The 12,659-nt window shown below is 39.4% G+C and overlaps 1 protein-coding gene across 7 annotated transcripts in view; it reads left to right on the top strand.

The window, feature by feature from the left end:
• KLHL32 (kelch like family member 32) overlaps window positions 1–12,659 on the top strand; it is a 130,673-nt gene that overhangs the window by 68,233 nt on the left and 49,781 nt on the right. For all 7 annotated transcript variants that reach the window (XR_012834473.1, XM_075747760.1, XM_075747758.1 and 4 more), the window contains one exon: window positions 1,259–1,357. Coding sequence is in view for 6 of the 7 variants with exons in the window: in XM_075747760.1 (XP_075603875.1) it covers window positions 1,259–1,357 (99 nt within the window). In the remaining variant the exon portion in view is untranslated. The remainder of the gene's footprint in view (window positions 1–1,258; window positions 1,358–12,659) is intronic.

Here is a 12,659-nt window from a genome sequence, read left to right on the forward strand (position 1 = left end):
TAGTGATTTGCACAAGCTTTAAGCATGTTGTACACTGACAGAACTCAATACAAATGAGTTCTTGATATAAACAAGAATCAATCCCCTTCTCTCCTGTTCCTAATAGAGCCATTATGATGGAGATAATTTGTGGTTTTGCATGAAGAAATGCATATATATTTTTTTTCATTTCCCTCAAAAACATTTTAACTGCAAAATGTGCAGTGAGTGTCTGTCTTTTTGTTTGCCATCCTCCTTATTCCACTGCATTTGAGACATATAAATGATGCTGTGAGATAAAACTGAATTGTGTGGGCAGAAGAATAAGGATCTGAAAAAAAGCTTTACTTCCCTGTGGAGCAGTGAGAGACTGACCTCATGTGGCGTGAAACCAAAGTTGGCAGGGGAAATACAACAAGGGTAAAACTCTGAATAAACTGAGTATATTTGAAAAAACAATTTTTCTCATGCATTTCTGATTTTTGTTGGATGCCGCATCACTTATATGTAAATAATATTAGTTTGGATAGTTTGTAATGTGATTGCTGATAAGAAGTTGACCAGTGTCTGTACTCCAAAAGACTTTTTTGTGTCCTAAAAGAGATGCTTTAACAAGCTGACCCCAAGACAGCAGGCTAGGAGCTGAGGCCCAATTATCCTGGCTGCTGCCTGTGTGTCATTTTAATTGAAATAAGTAGGAGTTTCATGTGAGCGAGTGACAGGATAATCAGTATTGGTTTCTAAGCCCTTTCTGGCACTTCCCCAGCAGCATGCTCACTCTGTGCCTTCACAGCCTTCTTCTGTAAAATGAAGACAGTGATTAGGAAAATTATGAAGTGGTAGCATGCAGAATGGGAAGGGTGTTCCTAACCTGTATATTTTTTTACAAGCATGAATAATATTAATACTGGAGACTTCTGAGTCAATTCTGTTGGCCTTGACTCATCAGTATATATAGAAGCAGCCAGGTATATGGATAACAGCAAGAGGTTCTATTATTTTGAAGTCTTCTTTTTAAATAAATAACATGCATTTAGTTTTAGAGGATTTAGGGGGTAATGTGGCTTATGGATTCTCACAGGAATATCTGCTTAAAAATCCTTTGGGCAATGCAGGTGAACTTTAAAAACTGTGTCCCCATCCTGGAAAGATTACTCTATATGCTTAATTGTCTCCTTTCTGTTCTTTATGTTAAGTGTCTGAAATAACAAGGGCCTGTAGTATTTTCTACAAGTGCTCTGAGTTCTACATGACAAATCTTTCATTTTCTTGTTTACAGATCCTCTTGGAACCAGGGGTGATACAGGATGTCCTAGCAGCTGGGAGTCATTTGCAGCTGCTGGAGCTTCTCAGTTTATGTTCTCACTATCTCATTCAGGTGAGGCTTCTCTGCCTGATTATCAGCTATTCCTGTTTGGTAAACTTTTATTTCAAGCCTAATTTCAGTAGGAGAGTATTAGTACAATACCCAGTGTAACTTAAATGGCAATAAACTGGATTTCAGGAGACCTGAATTTTGAGTGTAACTTGGGTATCAGTTTGTGGTAGGTGCTTTCTCCTCCCAGCCATTTTTTCCATTTCAGTCCTGAAAACAAGGATGGTCCACTGATTAGAATCAGCATACGGGAGTTTGATTCCCTCCTTTATGAGAGAATTTGCTTTCTGCTGCCTCAGTTTACCAAATATATTTAATATTTCCCTGTTGCAATCCTGAGTATTGTGAAGCATTCAGATGCATAAGTGTTCACAACAGAATATTGATGCATATTCTGGGGCACTACTACCTGTCACTGAAGGAGTAGGGCTTATTACAGTGGCACCTTATTCTTAACTGGCCCTGTGCCCACAATGCTGATAATATTATCAGCATTAGAGCTGTCATTATAAAGCAAAAAATCTGAATCCAGTAAAATAATTTTTTTGTGCTTGGTTTGTATAGGAGATGGCTCACAATGGTAGCAAGTACATAGCTTTGAGGTGTATCTATGGAAAGCCTTATTAAAAAAAAAATGACAATAGCAATTCTGCAGATCTGTTTCCTTTTCTTTGTAGTTTTTCAGTATTGTTTCTGAAATAGGGTGCATTGGCTGTATCTGTGCGATAGTTGGGCATGGAAATGCACGTCAGCACAGTCCTCTCCATATGCACTTGCCTTCCAACAGCATAACTGCCTTTGAACAGTCTGAGTGTGCTTGGGAGCACACTGGGCTACTGAATAACGTAGGCATGCAGGATCTCACGTTAAGATCCTCAGAATGTACTTGAAGGTTCTGTGTCTTATGGAGAAGGAATCTGTTCTTTGAGTGTTAGCCTTAGGGAAGCCTTCAAAATGTATTTTCAGACAATAAGGTTATTAATTTGTGCATTATAAATTGATTAGAAGTTTAAAGGAGCTGGTAGACTACTGCAATTTGTGTCAGTTTCTTGTCAGGAATGTAAGGAGGCATTTAAGTTTTCTGAGAAAATAGATATGGAAGGTAATGGGAAAGATGGTTGATTTGAGAAATAAGAAATGTGAGATGCCAAATGAGCAACAAAACCATTTGGCCTACCAGTTGTCAGGCAGGCATGGGAAGGGGTTACTGTAATGAGAAAGAAGATACAAGTCTAACATTGCTAGTCATACAGTGTATTTAATGCCCCCCTAACAAGTCAGTCAGTGTGAGCATGTCTTTGTCTTTGCTGCTTACATGCTCTGCCTTTGTCAGAAATTGAACCAAAGATCCCATTGCAGCAAACAAACTGGGGGAAATATTAAAGAGTAGGGAAGAAGCTGGGTATTGTAGTACTGGTGAAGTAGGGACACGAGAGGACTGTAGGAAAGGAGCAGGTACGTGCCCAGCGTAAGTCCTTGTACTGGCTTCTTCCATGACCTATGGTGAGTAGCCTCTGGTATTCATAGCTTTTTCCCTCAGCACCATCTTAATACTTTTAGTCCTGACGTCACTGCAGTGGAAAGACAACTGTAGAATTATCAGTGCTTTGGATCTCATCCTTGATGTACAAGCACAGTCAAGTATGTAGAAACAGACTGCTAATAAATTAAAAAAATACCCAACAAACAAAAACCCAAAACAAAAAAAATCAACCCCTGAAAACACAGTGCCCCTCACCCCCCAAAAAAGCCCAGCCCTGGAGTGAGCACACATTGCTGCCAAATTACTCTGTAATTAGCAGACCAGTAAAAATTCTCTGGAGGGGATGATGAATATGTGGTTACTCAAATGATGTGAAAGAGCTCTGTTGTATTCTGACTAGCATGCCAAGGTAGGGTAAATGGAGCTGCACTAGTGTAAAAATGAAGAGGAAGTGGTGACTCAGTGTCCAGGTTTACAATGATGGAGGTAGGGAATGAAGGGTAGGGAATAAGAGGGACAGCATGTGTTGAAAGACAGAGAGCAGTGGTAGTTCCATGAAGTATTTTTGAATCAGGGTCTCATTGTACGGTTTTGAATCTGCATTGGGCATCTGTGGGATGACTGTAGCTTACATCATGTCAGGCTCTAAATTGTATTTTACTCTTTTTATGGTATTTTTTTTTTACCAGGTTGACCCCAACAAGGCATATCTGTAGACAGATTTGTAGTCTGAATAGATCACAGTACGAGTTTCTGTCTTGTTTATTCTGTAGAGTTGCAGTCTGTTGTGTCGAGTTTGGGTGGCAAGGTTTTGGTAGCGGGGGGGGCTACAGGGGTGGCTTCTGTGAGAAGCTGCTAGAAGCTTCCCCTGTGTCTGATAGAGCCAATGCCAGCCGGCTCCAAGACAGATCCGCCGCTGGCCAAGGCCAAAGCCAATCAGGGCCTCTGTGATAACATATTTAAGAAAGAGAAGAACAGCTAGAGAGAGCTTTTGCAGCCAGAGAGAGGAGTGAGAAGATGTAAGAAACTCTGCAGACACCAAGGTCAGTGCAGAAGGAGGGGGGAGGAGGTGCTCCAGGTGCCGGAGCAGAGATTCCCCTGCAGCCCATGGAGGAAGGATGAGGGGGTGTAGAGATTCCACCTGCAGCCCGTGGAGGACCCCACGCCGGAGCAGGTGGAGACACCTGAAGGAGGCTGTGGCCCCGTGGGAAGCCCGCGCTGGAGCAAGCTCCTGGCAGGACCTGTGGATCTGTGGAGAGAGGAGCCCACGCCAGAGCAGGTTTGCTGGCAGGACTTGTGACCCCGTGGGGGACCCCACGCTGGAGCAGTCTGCTCCTGAAGGTCTGCACCCCGTGGAAGAGACCCACGCTGGAGCAGTTCATGAAGGACTGTCTCCCGTGAGAGGGACTCCATGCTGGAGCAGGGGAATGTTGAGATGAGTCCTCCCCCTGGGAATGAAGAAGCGGCAGAAACACCGCATGATGCACTGACCGTAACCCCCATTCCCCATCCCCCTGTGCCGCTGGGGGGGGCAGAGGTTGAAGCCAGGAGTGAAGTTGAGCCCGGGAAGATGGGAGGGGTGGGGGGAGGTGTTTTTAAGATTTGATTTTATTTCTCATTCCTCTACTCTGTTTTGCTTAGTAATAAATAAGATGAATTCCGTCTCTAAGTTCGGTCTGTTTTGCTCGTGACGATAATTAGTGAGTGATCTCTCCCTGTCCTTATCTCGACCCACGAGCTTTTGTTATACTTTTTCTCCCCTGTCTAGAGAAGGAGGGGAGTGATAGAGCGGCTCTGGTGGGCACCTGGCCCTCAGCCAGGGTCAACCCACCACACTGTGCAAGTAATCAACCTTGAGTAGTTGTGTAAGCCTTTTTAGCAGAAGTCAACAAGGTACTGTACATAAAGGCTGTGATATCTTTCAGGGTCCAAATTAATTATATCAAATATCTGATTGTGTTCTACATACTATTGGGTGATTTTTAAAATGTCTCTTGCTTTATTTTTAGTACTGTCTAAAAATAAAGTAGTTAAAGAAGTCTTCCTTAAAGCCACTGATCCTTGCTGTAGTTCGTAACTGGGTTGTCTTGTCACCCCACATGCTATGATACAGATGCTGGGAAGAGAATAATGCTAGCCCTTTCTTTTCTTTCTGATGAGTTCAGGTGCTGCAGAGGTCTTCATTTACTGTACTAGTGAATTTCTTTCTTGCTGTTAGGAGCTGTTCACATATCATGAACTTAGCTTAGTTAGCATAAATTCAGGAAATATAGTATGTGAGATCTAGCTGTCGTTATTGTTGTGTAATGATGACACAGTTTTAACTTGTTAGGATTTTCTTTAATTCTTTGGATTGGACCAGACTTTTCCTGTATAAGAGTGCTGCTCTTATTGTTAAAACTTGTTCCAGCTCTTCTCTTTCTCTAGATGTTCCAGCTTGTCAGTTTTTTTGAGCTCAAGACAGTGTCATCTCTTCTTGATACTTTTTTCTGGGGCCTGTAATTATTCCATGGATTTCAATAAGAATTTTTTTTTTTGCTACAAATGCAATTGGAGTGGCCCATACACATATCTGTTCCAAGGCATGTTTGTAGTCTGTGACGTTTCAAAGAAGACTGTACTGATCTAATTCATTGAAGATGATCTGCAGTGCGCTGGGGCAGATTCACTTCCAGCCAGCGCTGACTTTTATATTTACTGATCTTTAAGGAATTTCCTCCTAGTTGTCTCACAGTAAACAAACAAGATGTTATTTTGACTGTAAGACAGATCCTCTTTCTTCCAGACCAACCAGCTTAGAGCACTTCAATTTGTTGGTAAATCTCAAAAAGATTTCTGTGCCAAATTGTTTGAATCATGATTATGGCATTTTTTTGAAGAGCTTTTGATCAAAGGAAAGAGAGAGAAAAGGAGAGGAACATTCTTTCCCCCCACCCCCAATTAGGTAATATCCATCTCTAAGATGTTTATGGTAGCATGACACAATGGAGGTTTCTGACAACATTGCTAGTTTACTAATGCATTTTATCATGTATAAACTTAACATTATCAAATGTTCTGTAGCATCTAATGTTGATTCCATTTTCTTATTGGAAAACTCATTCTCATTTTGGTTTGATAATTTACTAATTTTTATTTTAAAAGAATTGTAGATCATATTTTCTCTACTTGCAAACAAGAGAAACGCCCAAGCATTCCTTACTTTAGGTCTTAATTCCAGCTTTGCGTTTTGCAGACTTCCCCCCCCGCTGGCCTCAGCAGTGTCATATCTTGAGTTATGATTGTTCCCCGGCTTTTACTGTATGGAGTTTTGGTTTTAGCTTCATTTGTAGACGGGGACTTTTTTGAAGCATGCTGATGTATCTTATTTGAGATACATACATATTCATTATCTCCGATCACGTTGTCTGCATAATTCTCAGCTACTTTAAACATTCAAGCAAGGCTTGAAATTTCACACATCGGTCTCAACCTAAACAAACGGTAAGGCAACGTGATTGTATTGCTGCCACATAAGTGTGGGAAAGCTAAGCTGAAGACTTGAGCTTTGTGTACCTTGAATTGCACTAAGGTCCATCCTTACATTTTCTTGCAGAGTGCACATCCAGTTCTCTAAGATTCTTGTTTCCTGAGTTCCTTTTCCAGCTCTGATTGTCAGTTTTGGCTGAGTTTTTTCAAAGGAGGCTAACACAGAGAGCTGCAACCAACAGGTAGACTTTGCTGAAATATAGTGGGAATGGGTTATCTGAATGTCTTGTTTCCCTTTTAAAAGTTTTAGCCTTTAGAGTTCCAGTGGACCATAATTGTCCTACTGTGACATTGGAGAAGGCAAGAGAAAGCTAGGTGAAGACTTTGAATGTGATGGAGATCTGAGAAAGGACAACTTAAATGGAGCGGTAGAGAATGTGGTGTTAGGAAGTGTGTTTGTGATGACCTATTTTGCACTTTGTAGCTTGTAAATGTTTTTCTGAAGGGTACATGACAAGTTTATTCTTATGCAAGAGAATAAATGTGTTAAAAGATTTATTCAGAACATAGAAATGATTCATAAATATGTCTGAGTTGATTGTAGATGTAAGAAGTTTTGTCTCTTTCCTCAGCTGTTTGTGTATTCAGTACTAAAGAGAGCCACAAACTGCAAATTATTTCAGCAATCAAAGAATCTTAATAAGGAGGGAATGTTATTGAGAATATGACTTTTCAATGGCATTTCCTTCTACTGATCAACATCAACTCAATATTATCTGAGTATAGCTTTAGTAATCAGTTTTTAAACCAGAGGTTGATTTCCACTGGCATTCAGAGACCTGGGGTGTAAGGCTGTCCATATTTGAAATCTTAAAGCTAAGTGATTTTTCTGTATTTTCTAAAGTCCAGTATTATTGTTTTCACTGGAGTTCTACATACCTCCTGAGTTACATTCAAGGTAATAGGGTGACAGGTGTGAGTGAGGGATTTAGAAGTTGCAGAACTGTCCAAAGCAACCCACTCGTTTCTGAGAGGCAGGACATGGTGTGATTGTTAGCCTTTACCCCTTTAACTTTCTGCTGCCAGATCAGGCACATCTTGTGAAGAACAAATTAAGTTTTATGAGTCTGGGATATCATTTATGTTATGTTTATTGGTTGGGCAGATGCATAATTTCAATATAGCCTTATTGGAAGTGGTGGTTGCTGACTGTCCTTGTACTCAATACTAGAAATCACTTCCTATTCTCACAGTAGTTAGCAGCAGCGAGTATAGTAGACATGAGCATGGCCTGATTGCTATTAAAGTTCCCCTGACTGCCTAAAATTTGTTCTTGGGACCATAAATGTTTTTGTGTCAAGGGAAGTTCAGTTTGATGCCAATTTTCCTGTAGTTTTAACTGCATTAAGTTCCCTGCTAAATGATAGATTTAGATTACCTTTTAGAAACTTCATTACGGTGGATAGAACTACTCCACAGGTATATCTGCCCACTTGCTGCTGATGTTGGTCATAGCATCTTTAAAGAGGGCTAATTTAAGCAAAAAAGAACATTTTAGGTGAGTGATTAAAATGAGCCTGACAAAAGACAGTACCGTACAGCAGCAGTCAATTGGAGTTTTCTTGGAGTCCCCTCTGTACTGTATGCTCTGGATTCTTGTATACAAAAGCAGACAGTGAGCAGGATCAGGCCTGGAAGGCAAAAATTAGATTAATCAACTCTCAAATGATAAAATAAGACTTCCTGGGATGATTCTTGGTAATAATTGAAGCCAGCAAATTGTCTTGGGTAGAGGCATTCGATTTTCAACCTTCTACTATAATAGTCAATTTAGGTTTATAAAACTTTTTTTTTTCCATGGTGTATGAACACCTAATGATCTGGATCTTTTCTTCTACTAATTTGAAACTATTTCAATGTGTTTATAGATTGAAATATGCTACTTTTTTTTAAAAGGAAGAAGCTACAGATGAATCTGCCTGTGGAATTAAAAGAAGTGTACATGGTTTACATATGTGGTGGGGCCAGAGTTTCAAAGCTATTTATTTTTCTTAAAACAGACTTCTTTGTTCAGAATGGTGCCAACAACACAATCCCAACTTTCACTAAGATACACTCCTTCAGAGATGATTTAATTCTTACACCAGAGATTGAGAGCATCACCTTTGTATTGCTAGAAGCCCCGCCTCAGTTGGGATTTTAGCTCCTGGGTTTTTGATATAGAGCAAATTAAATTGGTGAAAAAAAAATCTAAAGGTCATCCAGCAACCAATGCTTGCCTTTTTTTAACTAATACTGAGTTTTTAATCTAAGTACGTGGATGCACGCTCTCCACCTCCCCTCTCCGCCAGAATTAGAGTGGTGTTTTATAAAGCCACCACCATCAAACTTGAGTATACCGGCTTTATCCCATGGTAGAAACAGTGACCTTCCCATACCAAGAACATAATGTAGACAGAAGTAATGTCATCTTGCATTTCACTTGTTTTCAGTGTTATGCAACCAGTTGTTGCTGTGCTAGCCTGCTGTTTTTTGAAGGAGCGTGTTTTGTCAGCAGTTGAGTCATTGAGCTATTGACAGTTATTAGGAAAGTTCTTGTACAAAGCTCAAAAATAACTTCGGGAGTTTAACTCCTCTCTCTTTTTAACATACAGATACAAGAGAAAGATACAAATTTATATATGTGAAATGTGAATGCACTACTGAGGATCCCAATTTAGAATGGGACTCAGGAATAAAATGATGGTGGTTTTCCTCATTTTTTCAGCTGGTGTCAGTAAGGAAAGTAAAAATGGTATACTTAGTCAATTTGAATCCCATTCTAACTGTAATCCATTTGCTTCTATTTAGCTGTGAAGTGATAGTAGATATTCTGCTCCTGGGGTGTTAACTGAGCAAGTGGTGCAACTGTGGTCAGGAACCTGCTGGCTTCGTGTATGTGTGTTCTGCTTTTCCTAATGAGGTAATAGTTGGCACAGCTGAATTGGAACTGCTGATGGATGTATGAAAAACAATGCTAGAGTGTTTAGGTTTACTATTGCTGGCAAGATTAAAGCTGCCGAGCTGTCTAGCTAGTTGTATGGATACACATTGCCAGTTTTCTGCGTCAGAGTTGCAGGAGATGTCACAAGCTGGGAAGAGGCAGATACTACTACGTCTTCCTTCTCTTTGCAGTTTCTATCAGGAAGGGAGAGCAGTTTTGCTGTGTGTTTTAAATAGGAACAACGAAGCTACATTGCTTCGCTGTTCCCCTCCCTGCCCTTCTCATATTGTCTTTCTCGCCAATATCACCTCCTTACCTGACCTTTCTGTCCCTCAGCCACTGAAAGATTCCTCCTTCTGGAATCTTTCTAGTATTTTTATAAAGCTGTAAACAGAGGCTGATGAATCCCAGAATGCTTAGTGTACAAAATTCGTCTTTGATTTTATTACCATCAGATCAATACTGATGGTTTATGTTCCCCGCTATCCCCCCTGCCCTGCAATGTCTTTACCTTTTAATTCTCCTTACCAATTGAGGCAGTTTAGATGCACAAACCCAAAAAATGGCCTTATTTGTAATTGGGTAGCGCAGCTACCCTTATCTGGTGGTGTCCTCAGCAGCATGCCTACATATCAGTCTGGCATGAAAATTGGTTTGATTGCAAGAAATGAAACCCGAAAGGCTGGATGGCTGTACGGGAGCTGCAATAAGGCAGTCGGGGCCCTTCCTCCCCAGGCGTGGGCAGCAGGTGGCAGTGTGAGTCCGTAACAGTTTGAGCAGATAAATTGAAGCTAAAAATCAGAAAAAATGAAAAGAAAAATTATTTATTTTTACTCTGTATTAGTCTTCTGACCTAATCAGTAAAAAAGTCATTATTCACACAACACTGGGCAATATGCATTGTAATTTTTAACAAATAATAGGAAACTGTTAATGTTTTCACAGGAAATACAGTTCTGTCTTGTGCAGCAATGGTCATTTATCACTGCACTTTGTGAAATCACTCATTTGTTCTAATTTGAATGTAAATGACTCTAAGGTTTTACAAATAAGGTGACAGACTCACATAAATGTAATTGCAGGGTTCATCTCTCTCTTTTTATATATCACTCATTAAGTTATGAATTAAATACATCGTATTAAACCAGGGGCATGTCCAATGATGATATTGTAATGGCAAATTACTCTATGCTATTAGAGGTGTATTTTTTATTCATGGACATTAATTTGTCATTAAGCGGCATTAGTTTAGCACTTTTATGTGGAAGACGTGACCTGAAAGAGGAGACTTACAGCTCTAATGTGAAAGAACAGGAATATAGGCACCAGACATACAGAGCTTTTTTTACCTCCTGTAAAGAAACAGAGGGACATTTTATTTAAATTTGCTTTGATCTAAAGCAATTTGAGTTGTGTTAAGCCATTTTAGCAAAGGTATTTCTGAAACATGAAAATGCTTTGGCTGTAAAGTATTTACCAATAAGGGAAAAGCCAGAATGCTTAGTACAAAATGGTGACTATAAATCATTTGTAACCTATGAACCTGAAGAGAACATTGGGCCTGAAGTGAGTTACAATCTGATTTTATCTCAGAAGTATCACTGTGGTAGAGAGTTAATTGTCCATCTTTTCTTTCTTCTCTACTGGCTTAGCCAAAATAGAACTGATTTTTTTCCTTCTTCATTATGAAGTAAGTATCATTTACCTCCTTTATACTTTGTATTTTTAAACACACTATTATTATTTTCACAGGGATCAATTTCAAGTTTGAAATGTTAAGCAGGAACTGAATCTTTATTAAGTAAATGAATGAGAAAATGTGTTATTTGATGGGATTTGAGAGGCAGCTTGGCACTTGAAGTATTAAACTGAGGAAAACAGTGAATGACTCAGTCTGCTCCAGCCGCAAAAGATATTAAAAGATCTTGTAAATTTTATTTTCATTTAACAGTCAGATTAATAGAAGAGACCTTGTTTGTTAATGGTGGAGGTGGACTGAAGTCATAAGGATCTAAGTTGATACATCCCCCAGTTTGGCAGTATTTGCATTTTAGACTTTTTTTTGGACCATGTCTCGTTAAAGGCAAAGAGTCTGAACTTGATATGAACCTATGTAGTTGATTTCCCCCCCTTATATGTTATGGTTTTCTGATGGCTTAATCATTACTGTTTGATCCATCTGATGTGCTGACAACATCCTCAGCTATTGTGTTGTGCTAGTTAAGAAGAAAGATTTGTAATGAAAATTACCTAAGCCCAAAGTATACATAAATAGTTTCAGAAATGGAGGTACCCCAAATTGTCATCTGGTTTTAACTACTGTTAAACACCATTTCAGTACTTAATAGAGAAACATTTTTCGCTTAACTATTTCAGTTTGTAGGGGAGCACAAAGAAGGAAACAAGTTGCATGTAAGGCTGTTGCTGTTTTCCAGTGGAACTCTTAGCAGCAGTAAATGAGACAGCATTTTAGCACACTTCATTTATAGTCTTTTGTTTGCACTACAGCATAAGAGTAGAATTTGCCGGGGAACCTGTATCTTGCTTGTAATTGTGATGACTAATTCTATTTAAAACAAGAACTCCATTTCTGTCCAGCGTATTGAACAGGCTTTGAACGCAGAATGAATATAAATGTATACATGCTGTCTTACTGAATCTTCAGCCAATATGTAATCAGAGCTTTGAAAGTTATAAATTGTCCTCATTCATCTCACTAATTCTAAAAATTAAAGATACAAACCTAAAGATTAGTGGTGTCAACAACTTTATTAACCATCAATAATGTCCTGCAAGTGTGTTGTTCCAAATTGAAAAATGTTTGTAACTTTATTCACTTGTTTTCCTGTATAATCTATTCTAAACATCTGTTTATTAATTTGGAGGAAGTTGCCGCTAGATTTCCCATCTGTTTCAACCAAGTCTTACAGAATTTGTGATTTCTACCGCAGAGTGTGTCTAGCTGCATAGGTGGCATTGGATCTTTTATTTGCAGTTCAGCAGGAATCGAGCTGGTAACGCATGGAATTGTCTCTACATTAATTTTTATAGGAGCTGTTGTGTCCTCTGGATTAGAGGGGTAGTAATATATTGGCTGGACTTTCCGCGTAAACACTTTGACCTTTGTTGTGAAAGTTTCCAAAGCCACTCAGAGGAGTGTTTTTCTGAATTCCATTTCAGTGTTTTCTCCTTGTTTACTATAAGCCACATCTGTTCTAATTATATATGCAAAAGGCCTTGAATTTCCATAGCATCTAAGCATACCTGTTTATCATGGGGAAAGTATTGTAGTAACCTCAGGTAGGATCAGCTCCCAAAACGCACTGGGATTGGAATTCCTGCTGACTTGAAATAGCATGTTGTGGACATGG

This window comes from Balearica regulorum, chromosome 3 (assembly GCF_011004875.1).
Source record: "Balearica regulorum gibbericeps isolate bBalReg1 chromosome 3, bBalReg1.pri, whole genome shotgun sequence".
NCBI lineage: Eukaryota > Metazoa > Chordata > Aves > Gruiformes > Gruidae > Balearica > Balearica regulorum.